Raw genomic sequence first — 21,075 nt, forward strand, 5'->3', positions numbered from 1 at the left:
CAGCCTGTAGACCAGAGGGCATGCATGCCATGCCAAACAGGGCCACACAGTGAGCACCCAGGTCATCAGCAGGCAGAAGGAGGAAGGAGACAGTGTGGCCTTGAGCCTTCATTGTGGTTTCAGGGTAAGGAAGGGGTGGGGCAGGTTAAGCAGCTTATCAGGTTTAGGATTAGATAGTTTGAATAATGTGCATGGGCTCGGGGCTATAGGAGTGGGCCCTGGTTTGTACCTGGCCAGGGGGTGATTTAGGGCAGGTAGGTGAGAATTAGATTAGACAAAGGGTGGTCAGGGGATGGACTGGGGATGGGTTGGTTTGCATGTGAAAGTATTTACTGTTTCTAGGAATTAGCTAGTCTTGGGATTTCCCTTTTAGTCTTTAACAGTGCCCCTCCCATTTTGGCCCCCCATCCTCTGTGACATTTTTTTATGTGCTCCTCCTGCCCCCTTGTTGGCTTCTGTGAACTGGTAGATCTTCAGGAGACTTAGTAGTTTCTTGGATCTGCTTTTGTTGTTGTTGTTGTTGTTTTAATAACCCTTCCCTGGGTGGCTGTGCACTTCTTGTTGCTTCTCTCTAGCAGGCAGGTGCTGGCTCCTTTTCTTCTTGCCAGGTTGAGGTTGATGGTGGAGTGGTTATCAGTGAGACCCGTCCATCAATGGTCTCCCATCCACATTGCACCCAGTGGTTTTATAGCAGCTGCCTTGCAAGCATGGCTGACATTTTGTGTTGCATTTGACTTTGCAAGATGGAGGTTTTTAATTCCCTAATTTCTTCAGCATTATTAGCTCATGATTTTTTCTGAAAAAGAATACTTATTCAGCTATTTGGTTATTCTCAAAAATAGTAAATGTTCAATTCTTTTTACTTACCAGTTTTCAAAATAATAATCAGCACCCCGTTATGAAGTCATGGATTTTTAAAAATTTGATGTGTTTTGATCTATTGCCGTCTTTTTTATTTTTGGTGTTAAATTTCCTATTTTGGCAAGTGGGAGCCTGTTCAGGTTACTTTCTGTTTTCTGTCTTTTTTTTTTTTTTTTTTTTTTTTTTTAAGGTCAGTCACCTCTGAGCAGCATCTTCAGACTAATCATTTTTCTAGAAGGCCTGGTTTCTTTCAGTGGGAAATGGTTTTTCAGCACCATAATCTGGGTTGTAATTGGTCCGAGGCTTTTTAGGGCATTGAGATAGGATTTTTTTTTAGGAAAATAAAAATAAATTATGAGTTTATATTGATATTTCCAATTCACTTCACTCCTTGGATTTTTATATTTGTATCTTTTTGGTGATGCTGAAAATTCTAATGACAGTAATATTATTTGTTTCATCTTTCCATATATAGTAGGCTCAAAATAACATTGCCAATATTATTTTCAACAATAAGTCTGCTGAATGCAATTGGAGATTTCTTTGTGGTTATTTTTGTCCTCGCGTTATATTCTACCAGACATACAGTCAAATATGCATTTTCTCATCGCTTGGAATAATTCTTCTCTCTGTGGTCATGCTGGTAACAGGTTTATTTCATTTTGGTTTTGATCTTTTAGGTATCACTGTTTTTAATTTTTCTTTTTAGGCACATAAAATAATTGCATGGTTCAGTTCCACAGTAAAAAACCGAAGTCGAGGTACATGGAGAGACCGCTCCCTTGCCCACTGTTCCTCCCGTGCGTGTAGTTAGATGTTTGTGCTGGGTTTCCCCTTGCCCCTCCATGGTTCCTTTTGGTTCCTTTTTGATGCTGGTAGTGCATGCACTGTGAAACTGTTCCTGGAGAGTGCTTCCCAACAGGGCATGCTGATTCCTCAGTCCTCCCCTGAGGCAGGGAGGCTTCCGGGGACCTGATTTGATCCTGTTGATGAACAGGTGTCTGCAGAGTTCTTGTGTTTCAGCTCTTCTGCGCTATCTCTGTAGCAGGAAGCTTCCTCTAGGGTTTTCTAAAATTTCTTATTTCGTTCTTCCGCTGATAGCCAAACACTCCAGTCTTACCAAGTTAATTGGACTTGGCCAGTTTGGGTTTTGGATGCAGTCACTTTCAGGCAAAAACTGGATTGATTCAGGCTTTTCATCCTCTCCTTCTCCCAGGTATCTGTTTTCTTAGAATTGGGATGCAGTGTGCGAGTCCATGTGTCATCCTCTGTCCTCTCTGGACTCTACTGTTTTAGAGCTGGCCCTAGAGTGGCCTGGGCATGTCAGAGCTCTGGAATTGGCAGTGGATCTTCCTGAGCCACTGACCCTCTGCTTTCTTCTAGACGTTACCTCTGTGCCCTTCTGGGACGGGTCCTGGGGCTGGGCAGGTTCAGAGTGCACTGGCCTATGTGAGCCCTTGTTGTTCTAGACCCTTCTCTGTGGCTGCCTGCTCAGTCAAGGCCATGATGGGCCCAGACTGTCTGCGAACTGGCCGCAGCTCTTTAGGCCACACCTGGAGCAAATCAGGAGACTTTCCTATCTGGATTCTCCTGCAGTGGCTCTGTTGTACTGAGAAGCTTCTGTTGTCATGTCACCTGCCTGTAGTCCTGTCCCTTTCAAGCCTGGGAGGGAGGGGGCAGCTCTTGTCCCTTAGGGCCGAACATGCCTCTGAGCCCCTGCCAACCCTCCATCTCATCTTCTTCTTTCTTCTTTTGGAGGAGACACAACACTTCCTGTGGTGCTTATTGCAGTGGACTCTAGGTGCTGACTTTCCATATTTATACAAAAGAGTCTAAAATCAGAAACACTAAAACCAATTAGAAATACCTTTTTTGATCTCTTAAGCTTGCTAACAAAAGCCAGGGCCTCTGAGATTAAAGACAAAATAAAGCAATATATTCAACATTTGTCCTAAGCTGTCTCCACTAGTGCCAGCGTGGTGGAGGTGGGTGGGAAAGGGATGCCATGAGGGCCCAGGAGGGTTCTCAGCTTTGCATCTCAGAACAGTTTCCAGAGACTCATGTGTGATGCTGAGTGAGCTGGATTTGTGCACACATGTGTGTATGGTATGAGTTGCCCAGGTTCTAGGAGAGGATTGCTGTTCTAAAGACAACTGTTCTGGACAATTTCTTTAGAATACACAAGCTCTCATCTGCTTGTAAGGCCTTGCCACATGACCATGTGCATGTGGATAGCCTGTGCTAGATGGCTTTGCCCTTGGTCCTCATGCAGAGATAGGTTCTCCCCACTCACAGCTCGCCCACACCATGCAGTGATGGTCACACTTGAGGCTCCGTGGGCATCTCTTTAGCCTTCATTCCCATGTGCTATTTATGCCTCCTTTTACATAGGACTCCTGTAGGGATGGTAATTGAAGATTCCACCCCAGCCAGCCCCACAGCAATGTCCTTTTCTGCGGTGGCCATGCCAAGTCTTGGTGTCAAATAGGATAGTTGGGTTGACAGGGTGGGCTGTTTGGAGCAGCTGTACTGACAGGCCCCACCTTTGCCTTTTACCCTGGAGGCCCTGCTACCATCAGATCTGACTGGCCTGTTCACTCATGCACACTCATCCCTTCAGCAGCCTTGTCCTGCACACCTGTCCCACTCCAGGGATAGGCTTGTTCTGGACTCACAGAGATGACCAGGAGGCCCTGGTAACCACGGGACCCTGGAAAGATGCTGGGAACACAGCTCAGAGCTGAGGTGGGGGCAGGGACACTAGTAGTTGCCCACAATCCCTGAGTCCACTCACGCACATGAGATGCAGGGATGATCAGGGACCCACATCACCCTCAAAGTCCTCGATGTCCAGAGCACAGGTCCTTAGAGTTGGGGATTGGCGACCCTCCCAAAACCATGTGCAAGAAGAGTTCCAGCAGCCAGTGGGCATTGTGGCTCTTGTGGGCTCCCAGAGGGGTCTTGAGCCCTCATTTGGGACCTCCGAGAAGAAATCCTGATGTGTCAGGGCTATCATCACAGGTTGTGAGTGCCCACGGGGTTTCTAATCTCAGGGAGGGGGTGGGAGGTGGCAAGGGCTGGGTGGAGGAAGCCTGAGTATGAGGTGTGGGCGCTTCCCCTTCCTGGCAAGCCCTGTGCATTCAGGCCTGTGTCTGACCGTTGGGGACATTTGGGGGATGTTTGGAAGCAGGCCTGAATGCACAGGGCACACCAGGGCAGTGCCAGTGGGGACAGGGTAGTGTCCCAGGAGGGAGCCCAGAGCTGACTGTGGGCCTGGAGGCTCTGGTGAGTATGGCTTGAGAAGGCTGTCCGGTCGCATCCCTGGTGAGTCCCTGAGGGGTCCTGCCTTCAGTTTTGCAGGACAGAGACTGGCGCTGGCAGCCCACGCTGGGGTCCAGTGAATGGTCATTCAAGCTGGGCCCTGAGGGGCTGGCACTGGAACCAGGCAGCAACCCTGTGTCCAGGTCACTTTTGTGGCCTCTTGGCTGTACCTTCCCTGGGACAGGACACGGTCCTTTCTGTGAGCACTGACTGTGGTTCCAGGCCCTGTCATTGCTGCAGTGACAGTAACCATGGTGCCAGCCACTGCACAGAGACCCTTGCCCAGATCATCACTGGTCCTCCAAGCAGGCATATCCTGACCCCTTTGAAACATTTGGACACCTGGGAAACAGCACTGTGGGGCCAAGCAGCCTGCCCTTGGGTGGAGTGGACCTACCTACCCAGCTCTGAACTCATGCTCCCAGGCCCCTGACACAGGCTCATGTCAGCTGCAGCTCAGCCTGCTGGGGGATGAGGGCAGGTGGGAAGGCCCCCTTCTGCAGATGAGGAGGCCAGGGTTCTAAGGGCTAAGTAGTTGTCACAGTCATGCAGAGATGGAGGGGACCCTAAGTGGCCAGACCGTGGATGTCTTTGGACTGTCACCAGCCTCTCTGTGACCAGCTCCCTGTCAGCAGGAGGAGCCTGCCGGTCCCTCACAGAGCAGACTTGGACCCTGGGCTTTACAAGGCTGGCCTCAGTGTCCATCTCACAGACTGAAATCTCTGATCACCTCCTCCCCTTTTCTCCCGTCCATGGTCTTGGAGTGCTGAGGGAGGCTCAGTGGTGGAAGGAGCTGGGCAGAGAGCCAACTGTATGCCCAACAGCGCCCCCTCCTCTGATGCTGGGCGGTGGCCAGGGCCATCTCTCAAGGTCCCTGCAACGCCAGGCCTGAGGGCAGCTCAGGACAGCAGCAGGGTCATCAGCTGTCTGCTCAGCTCTGGGAAGATACTTCCATGGACAGGCCATTCAGCTGCTAGGCCAATCCCTGCTCAGCCTGGGAACTGGGGCTCCCAGCGGTCGGTGTGGCCTGTCCCTGTCCTGACTCACTCTGTGCTGGCCCTGGTTCCTTTTCTTTAAGAATGTGGGGCACAGATGAGCACAGGGGTCATGAGAGCTGATGATTCTCATTCCAAATGCACTTGTGTTAACTCAGCATTCAACAGGACCTGCAAGGCCCCAGTCATTTGTAAGAAACCAAAGGCTCACATTAAATATAAGCCACCGATGTGTTCTCAGAGTGGCTGAAGGAGTTCTGTGGCCTTATAAGACCATCTCAGGGGACTTGTGAGGTCCTTCCTCATCCAGCACTGTGCTTGTGTGAGGCTGGTTCCTTCACGGGCATCTGCAGAGATAGCACAGCACGAAGGCTGGATGCAGAAGGGGGTCACAGAATCCACTGTCTGCCCTGGAGACGATGGCACCACAGAGGCTCACAGAAGTGGACTGCAATACTGTGCTTCTCACTCATTGTCTTTTGTTTGGGGAAATGTCGTGATTTTTCATAAAATGTTATTTATGTTAACATGCAGTGGATTCATTATTATTTTAAATGCATTTGTACATGAAAAAATTCTTATTGTTAAATATCAGTAGCTATAACCCACCTACACAAAAAGTTTTAGTTTTTAGTGAGTCCTTAGTGATTTCAAGACATAAAGGGGTCCTGAAATGGAAATGTTTTAGAGCTGCTGTTTTAATGTTGTCCCTGAAATAAACACAACAGTCGTGATGATAATCCCAGTTGACACTGATTGATCCAAGTAAGACAATACAGGGTCTTAGAGTTAACTCTCTCCACCTTCCGTGTGCCCTGCGAGGCTGGTGCTGCTGTTCCTGTTCATACCACTGTACAGACGAGCAGATGGACATTCAGCTTTGGCCAGAGCCTTCTGCCTCCTGGGAGTGTGCCCTGTGGGTGGGGAGGTCAGAAGCCCCAGGGACACCCAGATGGGTGAGAGGTCCACGCTTCCTGGGGAGAAGCAGCTGCTGGGGGGAATCTAGCACGTTCCAGAGGGCTGTCCGTGATGGTCTGCATGGCGGTTAAGGGAGGTGCCATGGGAATAAAGGGAGTTGGGGAAGATGCCCCATGGAGGTGGCATTCCAGCCGGACCTTGAATGATCATCCTGTAGGGTTGGCTCAGTGAAGAAGACAGGAGGGATGGACCCCCGAAGGGGAAAGAGGCCATGAGCGACGTATGGGGAAAGGGAGAAGGAGATCAATGTGAGCCTGGTCCCAACCCTCAAGACTGTGCTGACCACACAAGGGTGTGGCCTGGGCGGGAAGGTGGTGGCCCAGGTGCAGCATGTCTTGCCAGCGCTCTGTGGCCACCAGTGTCTAGAGGTGGTGGAGCCAGCAGTGGCGCTCACAGCCACTGTAGTGCTGTCTCTTACCATGTGCCTTGCCCTTCCCTGAAGGAGAACCACTGTCGCCGCATCAAGATTCTCGGGGACTGCTACTACTGTGTGTCGGGCCTCACCCAGCCCAAGACTGACCATGCCCACTGCTGTGTGGAGATGGGGCTCGACATGATTGATACCATCACGTAAGTACCCCATGGGGCTGAGAGGAGTGGCCTGGGGCATCTACACATTGAAATCCTAGAAGCTGAGCCACCTTCTGCCCCATGTGGGCTCCCCTCTCAGGGCCTCGCTTTGTCCTGATGGGTCTGTGTGAGGCTGCAGAGAATGATGCCAGCATTAGGAGGATGCTGGGTTCAGGAAAGCATGAAAGGATGCTTCGGTGATTCCCTGCCTTTACATTTCGTGTGTGGCTGTATTTCTTTGTCCACAGGAATCCTGCATATTGTCAGGTATGCATGAGTCATACAAAAATAAATTAGTTTTTAGCTTAGCCAGATAAGACATACAGAAAGGTTTGGCCCCAGTCTAGCTGAATTCTCTATTAAAAGGAAGTAAATGTGTGTGTTTCTCTTCACTCAGCATGGTAACTGGGTCTCAGATGCTCTCTGTGTGGGGAGACAGGCTTGGGATCGGGGCAGGTGAGTCTTCATGGAATGAATATTACACCTGTGAGGCCAGGCCTGCCCATTTCTTGGTCAGTCTTATGTTGTCATTGTCCTTATCAGAGACTGGGATGAAGACACAGATGTTTTTGTCAAGTTAGGGAAGGTGCGGAGCTGGAAGGCTGAGCTAATGTATGGAGTGTAGATCCAAACAAACATCTCAAAATGTGGAGAGGTGGGTATGCTCCAATGAGATGGGGCCAACAGGGATTGGGGCATAGCTTCATACCTGGAGCGGAAAAGTAGTAGCACAAGAATTTTGTAGGGAGATGATGGGTAGTTGCAGGTGAAAGGATGCACAGGCAAACACCCCACCCAGCTAGGCTGAGAGATGGGGCGAGACTGCTGGCTCCCTTTGCCGCATCACTGCCTCGTGGGCTGCCCCATGCAGTGCTCCTGCAGACAGTGTGACTGGAAGGAGGCGGTTGGGAGGAGGCTGGCACCTCAAGCATTGTGCCCACTTCTGGCACCTGTGTGTCAGGGACACATGAGCAAAGCCGAGCCCTGTGGGGCAGCGGTTCACCAACACGGCTTCATGTCGGAGTTGCCTGTGAGAACCAAAGTCCCTGATGGTAGCTCCACCTCAAGAGCCCGAGGTGGCTGGTCTGGAGTGTGATCTAGGACTGAGAGTGGAAAAGCCCCCTCAGCTGACCTCAGTACACAGCCTAACAGAGAGCCATTGCCCCAGAGAAAAGCAGCCTGGCTGGAGGAGATGCTGGGCAGAAGCAGGAAGGAAGGAAAGATGCCTGGCTTGGAGAAGACTTAGAGGTGATGACCATCACCTGTTCTCTGAAAGGATGGGGTGTTATCACAGCATATCATATATATTGTATGTTGCATCTCAGATGACATCATACATCACCTTATATCATGTATCACTTGTATATCATATATGTTACATGCCACATCATGTTTCATATAATATATATCACATATCATATCACATATCACATAATCTACCATATAATATATCACATATTGTATCATATATCACACGTCATATAACTGTCTTTCGTATTTCTTAATAGATCACATATCACATTATGTCATAAATAACATTATATCACATCACATATCATATGCTATTTGTGTGTATATAGATAATATATCATATCAGATCTGGTTTTGTGTGATCTCCTTGGGGGAAAATGAGGCTCTGTAGGTGGATGCTTTAAGGAGACAGATGTCAGTCCATTTGCTTAGTAAATATTTGTGAAGCCCCCACTCAGTGCTGAGCACAGACACAAGCAGAGTTGAATGATGTGGGCTGACCTGGCTGACCAGGTGGCTCGTGGAGCTGAACTGGATGGCCTTGTGCCCTTGAAGGTTGGTGACCCTGACTGTGCCGACCGGGGTCCTCCTGAGAGGGGTCTGGTGCTTATTCTTGGCCCCTGGTCTCCTTACCTGGCTGTGTATGCTCCTGTGCTCAGTAACACCCCATCTCTTGCTTGAGGTTCTGGGCCTTAAAGGGTGCTGTCCTTCCTTCTACTCCTGTTTCTGCCTTGCATGTTGGTGGGTTATAAGCTGTTTCTGCAGACGCGCCTCTTCCTGACCACTGCCCAGGAAGCCCTGCGTCTACGCTCTGATTCTGCACCTGGCCTGGAGCTGCCTGGAGCTGCAAACTCACCTGGCTTGCTCCACTTTCTGGTTCACTTGCTCCATGAACCTGTGTCCTCTTGGCCAGCTCTCCTGGCATTCCAGCTGCTGGCTCTCAGTCTGTGAGATTCTCCAGGCTTTGGTGCCTTCAGCTCCACATCTCTAGCCCTGCTACCTGAAACTGGTCTACCCTAGTGCCAGGGGCATCTTCCTGGGCCTCCTGTAGCTGCTGTCTGCTTGGGCTCCTGATTACCAGAGTGTTCCCAGGGCCTCAGGAAGCTCTACACGCCAGAGTTCCTGTCACTCAGCTTCCTGGCTCTGGACCGGAAGAAAAGCCACCGAAGACTGAGCACGGAAGATGCCTCCCAGCCAAACAGACCCTTCTTCCTCCTCAGACTGTCACAGACCCTGGGACCCACCAGTGTGTGCTCTGCATGGCCGGCCTTCTGTTGGGACCATCTTGGCATCTGGTGCATCCCCTGCCAGCCACATTGGGCTGTGTGTGTCCCTGCCTTGCACATGCAGGATGGAATATGTTTATCAACAGGAGGAGCTTGCCCAGGCAGAGGAGGACACTTTATATAATGTCTTTCTCTTCCTCCTACCTTGGAGTGGAGTGTTTTATTTGAAACTTTGGAAACACAAAGTTTCAGGTGAACAGGTGAAGTGGCCAGAGCTAACCTTTCCCCGCAGGGCTCCATGCTGGGCCTCGCAGCTGGCACACTGATTCTGTTTGCTCCCCGCCACTCCTCAGTAGCGAGGTCTGCACTCTCAACTGCATTTTTTTCCTGTCTTGAGTCCGATTCTGTTCCAGAAAGCCCTTCCCATCTCCAAAGGAGTGGGCCATGCCCCAAGACAATTTCAGTAGTTGCCCACTGACTTCCTCTTTTAATAGAGTCCTCGGTGGCAGGCTCAGTGCCTGAGTGACCAGGAAGGAGAGGGGCCTGCAGGTCAGATGTGTCCCTTTCCAAGGCCCACAGAGAGGTCTGTTCCAGGCTTGGGGAATTCTGAGTGGGCAGAGGAAATCCTAAGGCACATAAGGGATGTGTATTAGTCTGTTGTCACACTGCTATAAAGAACTACCTGAGACTGGGTAATTTAAGAAGAAAAGAGGTTTAATTGACTTGTTCTATAGGCTATACAGGAGGCATGGCTGGGAGGCCTCAGGAGACTTACAATCATGGCGGAAGGCAAAGGGGAGGCAAGCACATCTTCTCATGGCGGCAGGAGAGAGAGCAAAGGGGAAAGAGCTACACATTTTCAAACAACCAGATCTCGTGAGAATTCACTCACTATCATGAGAAAAGCAAGGGGGAGATCCACCCCCATGATCCAGTCACCTCCCACCAGGTCCCAACATTGGGAATTACAACTGGACATGAGATTTGGGGGGGGACGTAGAGCCAAATCATATCAGGATGGTTTGGCTGGTTGGAAGATTCTTGAAGCATCCCATGCAGATTCCGTGGTTCTAGAGGCTGCTCTGATAGAAGGTGGGTGTTGGGGCTCCATTGTCAGCCTCTTTTCAGGCCGATGCTTTGCTGGTAGCACAAGAAAGAAATTGCTGCAGGTGCAGGTAAGCATGCAGCCAGAGCTGGGTCTTGATTTCTGAGGCTGGAGAAAGTCTTTCCCTTGTTGAACAAGTGGGAAAGATCTTGTTTTATCGCTTTGAAGAATGTTTATTCCTATGGGAAAAACGGATAGACATATTTTCCTTTTCTGATCTGTAAACCTAGGCCTCCCATGCCTAGCATCTAGTCCTTTTTCATGCAGATCGATCATTTGGGAAGAGTCTAGGACCCGTTTTGTCAAATGTCTGGGCCTAGTGAGGCTCCAGCATGAATCCAGGTGGGGCTGAGAGAGGCCTTCTGAAGTGCAGGGTGGGGCATCTCTTTGTAAAGACATGGTGAAGAATGCTGGACTTGAAAGTGGGATCCCAGGGCCCCTACCTTCGTCAGCCACCAAGCTTAGCCAGCCTGGCCCTCTGGGAGCCACAGCATCCAGAGGCCAGAGCAGTGGGCTGGGGCATCTCCAAGGCTCTGGGCTCCTGCAGCTGGCCCTGGGCAGTCTGACCCTGCCCCCAGCTTACTTGCCCTGACCTCCACCTCTCTCTCAAACTTGGGCTCTATTTAGGAGTGTGGTATACTATTTTAAGGAAATGCCCGTTAATTTTTATTGGTATGATTCTTAGTGAATGCTTTAAAAGTGATATACATTCCCTGTTTGGGCCAGGTGGTTCCTGTCTATAGGAGAGATGAAGATGGGATGAGAAGTATCCTAACTGTCCAGTGAGTTTGGTGACTGTGCTGATCTTGCTCCTGAAGAGCTGTGTGACCCTGGACATGTCCCTTTTGTCTTGGAGCTTCAGTTTTCCACCTCTGTAAAATGGCCAATTCTGCCTCATGACATCCTGTCTCTGAGCCCACAGAGCATTGGAAAGATGAGGGTGGCAGGACCAACCTCCCAGCTGCTGCAGCCAGGCTGACAAGACCAGGCCCTGTGTCCTGAGGTTTGGGGCCAGTCCTTGACCTTGAATTTCCAATGGGATTTCTGCAGGACTGCCCACGATGCCCAGACTACAGGGACACAGGCAGCACATCAGTCCCTGTGTCAATCTGAGACCTTCCATGTGTTAAGAGTCTTAGTCTGAGGCTTCCCAATGTTCCCTCTCTGTATTCCATACCTGGAAGTCATGTGTGACACTCTTGGGGCAGAAAGAAGGGGGCATTTTCTCCTGCTGGTGAAGTCAGATGAGGCCTGAACCCCTCCCTGGGGCCTGGCTTGGGGGATACTCAGGTTTGAGTCCCTCTCCCCAACTGGGGCTTTGCTCTGTGTGAGGTCTGTGCTCACCCACCTTCTTCTGCTCATACCCCTCTCCTCTGACACACACCACCAGCTCTGCTGCTCTCCCAGAGTTGCCCTGAGTATTAGGTCACCCTAGGAAGTTGCTCCTAGCCAGCCAGTTCTGGCCTACCAAAATGGCATTTCATATGGTTTCAGCTACCTCATTCCCAGCTGCTGTGTTTCCTGAGTGGGCTGGGGGGTTTCTGATTTCAGGAACCTGCCAGATTCTTGGCTCCCATCCTTCAGGTGATGCTTCAGGTTCCTCGAGTCCTTAATTTTCTTTGCAGTAAAATGGAGAAACAGTGTTTGCATCTGAGTTGTTTTGATAATTTAATGAGATCTCAGATTAAATGGGCCTGCATAGACTGGGTTCTAGCAGCCGCTGCAAGTATTGATTCATCAGCTCCCAGAAAGAGGGTGCCGGTGGCCAATATGGCAGGATTCTATCTGAAGCCACATGGTTCTGTGTACCCATAGGAATGTGGATTTTTCTGTCCACTTCATGGGGGAAGCCTTGTTCGTCACAGGTGATAGGCAAACCATGAATCAGATTTTGAACAGGAACCTCATTCTTCCACATGACCACCAAGTATGCAAGCCACCATTTTTGCTAAATAGACTCAATCCAGATGCCTTGCTGGCAGTGTGTATTTTTGGTTTACTACGTTGAATTAAATTAGAAGTAAATGGCATGTGCCTTTCCTCCCTGACCCACTTTTGAGCTGCTAAGTTCAGCTTGTGTGTGCTGCGGTCGTCAGTAGAACTTGATTGTCCCCCAGCCTGCATCCCTGGAGGTCGTGCGAGAAGGGATGCCTGCTGGCCTTGTCTGCCTGGCACTTGGGCTGTCCCCAGCAGTATCTTACTTTTTAACAAGGGGGCTTGTGTGTGAGCCATGGAGCATGCTTCAGTTTCTCAGCACGGAGAAACTTGGAGGATTACTTCGTCTAATTATTGGATTCTAGTTTTCAGAGCCAGACCTGTTGATACATTTAGGGATGGATTTTCTGTGGGAGAGGTGATGCCTGTGTGCACACACTTCTACAACCACCACACATGGTTTTCCCTAAAATTTTAGGGGACATGGAGCTTCTGAATCTTTATATTCTAGATCGAGAAGCTGCATTTTTACAGATAGGGAAACTGAGTCCTAGGTAGGGAAGGGAGGAGCCCAAGTTGAGGTGATGAGCTTGAGCCACCTGAAGCTGAAACCATTTGCCCCGCCCTTCCCGCCACACAAGGATGGGGGCTTGGAGTCTGCTGCAGGCGTGTGTGTTGTTGTTATTTCTAGAAATTCTGCCTAGGGGACAGTAAATCGGCCTCTATGGTGTCCTCTCTTCTCTTTTTTTCCCCCTGTTATGTGCACAGCTATAGCTACAGTGCTTGAAATAATGGCTGACACTCAGTAGATGTTTGTTGAACAGGTGAATGAATGTATGCTTACCTGTCCTTTCACTTCCAAGCTTCAGTGCAGCCATGACTAGGTTTCAGCTCTGCCAGAATTTACTCACGCCAAGGGGCCAACAGTGGCCCCCTCTGCCAGAGGTGGGTTGCTTCCTCATTTCCTTCCTGTTGGGGTCCAGCTCAGAGGACCAAGGTCAGGGCTGTAGGTGGTGGGCAAGTGTCAGACTCTTCCTCTGCATAAAAAACACTTGTGATAAATAAGTGAACCTGAGAGCACAAGTAAAGAAAAAACATAGTACAAATAAAGCCAAGAAAGTCCGTGGAAATTCTGTTCCTTGGAAATGAAGTTAAAGGTTCTGTTGGATTTAGACGAAGCCAGCTTGGGCATCCCAGGAATGGTGAAACCAAGAGGAGTCACTATGAGAACAGTTCAGGGTGCATCAGTTTTTTAGAAGTAACTGTTCAGTTAACGGCAGATTTGATGTTACCGAGAATTGAGATATTTGAGGCAGAACCGACTGGGAAAGATTGAAGATGGAGAGTATTGGTAGAACATGATGGCATGGATTTGGTTGGAGGCCAGTCGAGGTGCCCCTTGCTGGGAGCCTAAAGGTTCGCTTTGGTGAGCTCGAGGGGATCTGGGGATGAAGGTGGGCATGGGTCCCAGAAGTCTCCGTGCCATTTACTGTTTCATGGCTTCGGAGGCACAAACACTAACAGTGCACAAAAACATTATTAGTATGTTTTGTTATTTACATTTTCCCATACTCATTTCCTTTTGTGAATTTTGAAAAATAAATTTTTTATTTCAGCGTTTGGTTTCAGTGCCTCAAAGAAGATTGGCAAACAACTGAAAAAAAGTTAAAATAAAAAAGTATATTCAGCTGGGCATGGTGGCTCACACCTGTAATCCCAGCACTTTGGGAGGCCAAGGCGGGCGGATCATGAGGTCAGGAGGTTGAGACCATCCTGGCTAACACGGTGAAACCCCGACTCTATTAAAAATACCAAAAAAAATAAAAATAAAAATTAGCTGGGCATGGTGGCGGGCGCCTGTAGTCCCAGCTACTTGGGAGACTGAGGCAGGAGAATGGTGTGAACCCGGGAGGCGGAGCTTGCAGTGAGGGGAGATAGCGCCACTGCACTCCAGCCTGGGCGACAGAGCGAAACTCCGTCTCAAAAACAAAAAAAGTATATTCAAAATATGTAAAACTACATAGGTATTAAAGATATATCAGTAGTCTAACTTCCACATAATGTAAATCTGTGGCATGCATACTTCTGAGTTTACTGAGGTTTCTGAACGTGTGCTGGGACTTGTGTGATTCTGTGGTCTGGGCAGCCATCTGCCTTGGAGTGGCTGCTGGGGCCTCCATGTGCGATGGTTTTTGGGCACAGGCCCTTGTAAGGATGAAGTGGGTAGTGATGGGCAGCTGGCAAGGGTTTGAGTGGAGGTTGGGGAAGCAGTGGGGTTGTGCGGAGCAGGTGCTCCCTGAGCCTTGGCTGGGGCTCCAGGAAGCAGGCCCCAGTGGGAAGGTGGGGTGAAGGTGAACCAGACACAGGCTTCTCGGGTGGGTGGCACAGCCTTGCCTTGCATGTACCGAGTTGTTATTGAGAAATGTGATATACAGAGGCCTCTAGAATGGGACTCCAGGCTGAGCTGGTTTGCTGTCACCACCTGATGGCCCACCCCTGAGTCCTTGGAGCTTTTGTTAGTATTTCCATCCCGGATGGAATAGAAAGAGGAGGTTGGCCTCTTAAGCCTTGAGATGCACTGGGTTAGAGTTTAAATGATTTCAAAGCTTGTCAAAGTGAATTTAGCTGGAGCTGGGTGTATACACGAGGAAACTGAGGCATAGAGATGGGCATCGTGTATCCAAATTCGGCCAGGCTGGCCTGGGGTTTCCCAGAAGCCCTCAGTTCTCTCACCACCTGCTCTGCCTCTGTTCCCTTCCCTAATGCCCCTTGCCATACTCTGTTGTCCCCACCCCAGCACCTGGTGAATGCCCCTCATGTCACCAGCCTCTCATGTCTGGATGTGGCCTCCAGGCCTTGACCATAAGTTTGCATTGAGGCCTAAGGCCGAGTGTGTGTCAGGAAGGGGTGGGAGGCAGAGCCTGATGCCTGGGCTGCAGATCCTGTGGATGTTTCCAGCAGGTTGTCATCTGCATCTGGCTGACAAGCAGGCATGGGTCCCTGCGAGGGAGCAGTGGCCTCACAGAGCCTTATGTTAATCTGAACTGTCCTGATGCCACACTCCACAGTAATGACCAGGTCCACCTGGGATTTGGGGACTGCCCTGGGCAGGGAGGGCCCTCTAGGAGGCCATGAGTGGAACTCATGAGTCTGGTGTGGACATGGTGTGAGCTGGCTGGGAGCATGGGCCAGAGCCACCCCTCCTGCCTAAGGCCCTCAGCCCACAGGTGGGCAGGAAGGCACCATGTCCACTGACTATGCCAGGAGACCTCCACGCTCAGGCCACATGCAGCAAGGACAAGACCCAGTTTCCCTGGTGCTCACAGCCTAGCAGTGCAGACCAAGGTGGCCCCCTGGGCGGATACAAGGTGGGCCCCAGCCCCATGCTCTATGTCTGTGTTGCAGATCTGTGGCTGAAGCCACCGAGGTGGATCTGAACATGCGTGTGGGTCTGCACACGGGCAGGGTCCTCTGTGGTGTCCTGGGCTTGCGCAAGTGGCAGTACGACGTGTGGTCCAATGATGTGACCTTGGCCAATGTCATGGAAGCCGCTGGCCTGCCAGGGTAAGTCGGGGATGGGGTTGGGAGGGGAGGGAGGTGGGTGGTGGCTGCGCACCCCTGGGCTAAATCCTTGCTTCAGGTTCTGGGCAGTGCTCTTGAGGGCACTTGTGTGAGTGCTCCTAGAGGAGCCTGCCTGTCCCAGCCGCACCTGCCAACCAGACTCCCTGTGGTGGGCGTCCCACCCAGCGTGGCTGCCAGTCTATGCTGGGCCCAGCTGAGCCTGGCGCACATCTACAAAAAGCTGTCATTGGACCAGAAGGCCAGAGCGGATGCGTGTGGGGACCTCTGCCCATGGCATGGTGCTGTCCTCATGGCTTGTTGTCACTGCATCACTTCTCTTTTTGCTGTCTTTGGTTTCATTTTCTCAAATGTGCAAATGGAAAGTGCTGGGACTTTAGAGCTCCTTCTCCACCCCCAGGCTCCGCACAGCCATCTAGGAGCTCATGGACATCTGGGTCACAGATGATGCCTTCTTTGAGCTCTCTGAGAAGTGCCATGGGCTGTTGATGGCTGTGCACCGTGGCAGGCTCAGCCTTGTCTTGAGGAAGATTTCCATGCACCCCTCTGCCACCCCCGGGTCCTGTAATCTCCCTTTTGTATGATCTCGCAGTGGCTATCATGGCAGGCAGCTTCTCCAGAACACTGGCTGCCCCTCAGCAGGCAACTTTTGCAGAACACTGGCTGCCCCTCAGTGTGCCCTGGGCTCAGCATAAAGTAGGGGCTTCAGTGAGAGCTGGTGTTTTCCTCTCCCCGTTGGCTCCCAAGGCCGGGCTATGCAGCCGCTGTCTTCATTGCAGATCGAATGGATGAAGCATCAGCTGAACACAGGAATGCACAGACACTTGCCTTTCTGGAGACTGTGGTGACTGGAAGTTTCCAGACAGCCTCGGTGACCTTTGTAGTTCAGGGCCAGGCTGATGGGGGTGACAGTGTCCCCAGGTGCTTCCAGGGCCCCTCCAGAGGGGCAGGAAGCAGCAAGGGTTGAGGCTTGCCGTGAGCACCCTGCCTGCCCCAGGCCAATGGGAGCTGCTGATGGGGACACCCAGGGAGCATCCCAGCAGGGACTGGGCCCGGGGATCCAAGCACTCCGAGTTGATGGCAGGAATCGGCCCCTGTAGATGGGGCAGCACAGGGACAAGCTGAGGCTGGAGTCAGAACCTGCCTGTGCTGCCCTCTGGCCCCTTTGCGACCTCTCTTCTTCCTGGCCTGGCAGTCCCTCCCTGTCCCTCCTTCTCCCACCCCCTGCTCCTCTGGGGATCCTGGTGGAGCCACTGCTGGGAAAGGCCTCATGATCTCCTGAGCCATGTCCTCACCCTCTCAGGATCCCAGTGAGCATGGCAGCTCTGCCTTCAACTGCCTCCCATCTGAGCCAGGCTCCCTGCTTTTGTCCTCAGCCAGCCTTAGAGTTTAATTATGAATCCCAAGCTTTTCCCCTGCGAGGAGTTCAGAAGGTTGTGCGGTGAAGTGAAGAACTGGGTTTGCAGGGAATGGTTTTGGAAGGTGGGGAGTTTACTTCTCGCCCCATAAACCTGCGAGCTCAGGCGTGCCCTGCTAAGGAGCAGACTGTGGGTGTTCATTTTCTGCTGAGACGATGCCAACTGTGGGGGATTTTCCTGTCCTCACCAGAAGATTGGGTTGGGGAGGTGTGAATGCCTGGGCTCCACAGCGTTTCTCACCACCCTGCTTCCCACCCCACCTCATGTGTGAACACCGTGGCCACCCCTGACTTCTTGCTACCCAGTGGGGTCTGCCCACTCCTTGTGCTGACCAGACCAGACCATGGCTGGGGAGGGACTCCCATGTCTCCTCTCCTCTTTGTCTTCTTCACATCAACTTCCCTAATGAGTCCTGACATATTCTTTCTCTCTCTCCCTTTGTTCCTCTGCTCTCCCTCTGGCCCTGTGTCCCCCACCTCAGCCATCCCTGCTGTCCTGCTGGGCATGGTTCCTGATGGCCCTACTGTATCTCTGCCTGGGCCTTCCCTCCTGGCATGGACGGACTTGCATGGGAGCATGAATACTCCCTGTGGAGCCTACCCTGGTGTGGGGAAGCCTCTGTCTGTGCCCCTTCCCCTCTGGTAAGGCCCTGCAGACTCCGACAGCAGTGGTTCCCCACTCATCTGGCCTCTGCCTCCTCCTTTTGTAGGAAGGTTCATATCACAAAGACGACCCTAGCGTGCTTGAATGGGGACTACGAGGTAGAACCGGGTTACGGACATGAGAGGAACAGTTTCTTGAAAACTCATAACATCGAAACCTTTTTTATTGTGCCATCCCATCGCCGAAAGGTAGGCACCAGAGCCCCCCTCATTTGGTTGATCCTTAGCTTCTCGGCCTGTGCAGAGCTTTACAGATGTGACTCCTCCTGCTTCCTCTCCAAGCACTGCTTCTCTGGGCTGTGAACTTGCTAAGATGGGGAGAGTTGTCCCCACTAACACTGTCCTGGGCCTTGTCTCTTACTGGTGTGGGGAGGGGTCTAGGTAAGGGAGCCAGAACCCCTAGTCAGAGATCTGGGTTCACCTCGGGGCAGGCCATTCTGTGTCCTCCTTCCCCTTCCTGGGCCTTCACTGCCTCCCCTGCAAAGTGGGCATGAAACCCTGCAGGGGGGCCAGGGATGGGGAGCTTTGTGAACTGGGGGGTGCTGGGCACAGAGGTGGGCTGTTACCATCATACATGGGGCACTTGAGGTCACCCTGCCCAGAGAAAAGTGGTCCGGACATGATCAAGAGTGATCAAGTCACTTTCGGGGTCCATGTGAGGGGTCAGGCTCAGGTGAGGGTGCAGGACTCAGGTGAGGGGGTCAGGCTCAAGTGAGGTGTTCAGGGGACAGGTGAGGTGTTCAGGGCTCAGGTGAGGGGTTCAGGGCTCAGGTGAGGGTGCAGGGCTCAGGTGAGGGTACAGGGCTCAGGTGAGGGATTCAGGGCTCAGGTGAGGGTGCAGGGCTCAGGTGAGGGTGCAGGGCTCAGGTGAGGTGTTCAGGGCTCAGGTGAGAGTGCAGGGCTCAAGTGAGGGTGTAGGGCTCAGGTCAGGGGTTCATGGCTCAGGTGAGATGTTCAGGGCTTAGGTGAGGGGTTCATGGCTCAGGTGAGGGATTCAGGGCTCAGGTGAGGGATTCAGGGCTCAGGTGAGGGATTCAGGGCTCAGGTGAGGGGTTCAGGCTCAGGGGAGGGTCGATGGCTCAGGTGAGGGTGCAGAGCCATTACTGTGTTGGCTCTTTTTAAAGAAACAATTTGTGGGAGCTAGTCATTGTGCACCCCAGTGGATGCAGGCCCCTGGGCTCTGTCACATTGACATAGACAATAGTATCCAGTCCTGTAGTTTGAGGGTGAAAGGGGGTGACAAGGTAGGTACAGTATACAGCCCCACTTTAGAGAAGTTTGAATAGCGGGAGGGGAAGAGTGAGAATGCTCAGAAGAAGGGGATTTTGTTGTTTTGAAGAGTGGAGATTTGTACCTACCTGTAGGGGCCAGAGAAAGTGAAGTTGAGAGGTAGGCAGCGAGGCCAAGGAAGGGGTACCGCATTCCTGGAGAGGAGATGGGGTCAGAGCTGCTGTGGGCGTGCAGGAACTTTGGACTCACTCAGAAGACAGGCCGGCCAGCAGGAACGATGACAGTGGAGCATTCATGGGGTCCCACTTTCCTATCACCTCATTTGACCTTGAGAAGGCCCCAGCGGGTGAGTGGGTGATGTTCATCCGATTTTACAGATGGAATTTCACCCAGAACATGAGGACTGTGAGGGAACTGAGGTTCTGAGCCTCAGCTGGGTGCACTGCCCAGCCCTCCCCATCCTCCCCATGCGATTTCTTTCCTTGTCTGTAGAAGGGGACATACTGGAAACTGAACGGGGTAACAAAGACCTTCATTCCAAGCCCTGGTTGTCTTTCCTGACCAGGGCCTCCAGCCTTCCCCCGCACTTTGCTTCAGGATTCCGTGCATCACGTTGGCTTTTAGAGGCCTTTGGTGTGGATTGAGAATGGAACGTTTTGGATGTGGGTTGTGGTTTTGTTTGCTGCTCTATTCTGGGCACGTTCCCCAATGCCTGGCTTGAAGTAGTCACTGAGCAAATGAATCCCAGTGCCCTGGGGTGGCTGTGTTTGTCAGGATGGCATTCCCAGCCTGAGAGGCACAATGTGTCTCATTCACAGCATTTCTCCTTGCCCCTTGTGTGTTTGGACAGATATTTCCAGGCCTGATTCTCTCAGATATAAAACCGGCCAAAAGGATGAAGTTCAAGACTGTCTGCTACCTGCTGGTGCAGCTCATGCACTGCCGGAAAATGTTCAAGGCCGAGATCCCCTTCTCCAACGTCATGACCTGCGAGGACGATGACAAGGTAGGAGCAGCCAGGGAGCCTGCCATGCTGGAGCTGCCAGGGACTGATCTCTGTCCTGCCCTCCCAATATGGCCCCCATGCCATTTGGCTAGATTAGAATTCCCTGTTCACATGTGGATAATCTTGTAAATGCTGCTCAGAGCTGAGCTACTTTTTATTTCCTGCAAAAGTCATTATAGTGTACTTTTTTGCTCCTTGGCATTCTTTGTATTTGTCCATAATCCATGTATTTATTTCTGTTTATCCATAAATTCAAGCTAAAATTCCCCACCTGCTGTCTAAATGGCCTCTGAGGGTATTCATTCTGGGCAGATGTGCTAGGCCCTCCCTCCTTAGGTGGATTTCACACTAAGGCTGGCCCTACCCACCTGTCATCCTTGCCCCCAGCGTCCAAGCCTGTGCCTCATCTGTCTGTGCCTGTGCTGCTTCCTGGCACCCTCTCTATGCAGGAGCTCGCTGCCTACAGATGGCCTTCCTCTGTTACTCTCGGTTAGCAGCCCAGCCAGGACGTCCAGACGAGCAAAACAGCAAAACACTGTCTTCTCAGCAGTCTCCACCTCTGACCCCTCGCCCGCAGTGCCTGATTCCCCACCCCTGGACCCCAGGCTTCCCAGCTTTGCTTCAGGTGCTGTGGGCAGGGCGAGCCTGGAAGCCTGGGCTTTTGCAGTTCCAGTGTCACCCCTTCATCACCATCTGCCCCCCAGACAGGGCTCCATACTGCTGCTGCCTTGTGATGAGTGAAAGCAAGTCAGAAATGGGGAGGAGAATAGCGTCTCCACTGCAGGAGCCATCAAAGGGTGGTGACAGGGCATAGCAGGCAGGTGGTCTCTGCAGAGATGTCTGTGGTGGTCCCAGTAGGGCGTGTGCCTAGGACAAGAGGAACAGGTGCAGTCTGTGTGCACAGAGCAGCCCCCACCTGCAGCAGTCACCCTCTGCAG

At 51.7% G+C, this 21,075-nt stretch overlaps 1 protein-coding gene across 2 annotated transcripts in view; it reads left to right on the forward strand.

Annotated features, from left to right (window-relative positions):
- ADCY1 (adenylate cyclase 1) overlaps nt 1-21,075 on the forward strand; it is a 147,407-nt gene that overhangs the window by 67,108 nt on the left and 59,224 nt on the right. For both annotated transcript variants that reach the window (XM_055347810.1, XM_055347811.2), the window contains exons 5-8: nt 6,598-6,725; nt 15,648-15,806; nt 17,949-18,090; nt 19,982-20,137. In XM_055347810.1, coding sequence (XP_055203785.1) covers nt 6,598-6,725; nt 15,648-15,806; nt 17,949-18,090; nt 19,982-20,137 — 585 coding nt within the window. The remainder of the gene's footprint in view (nt 1-6,597; nt 6,726-15,647; nt 15,807-17,948; nt 18,091-19,981; nt 20,138-21,075) is intronic.

This window comes from Gorilla gorilla, chromosome 6 (assembly GCF_029281585.2).
Source record: "Gorilla gorilla gorilla isolate KB3781 chromosome 6, NHGRI_mGorGor1-v2.1_pri, whole genome shotgun sequence".
NCBI classification, from domain to species: domain Eukaryota; kingdom Metazoa; phylum Chordata; class Mammalia; order Primates; family Hominidae; genus Gorilla; species Gorilla gorilla.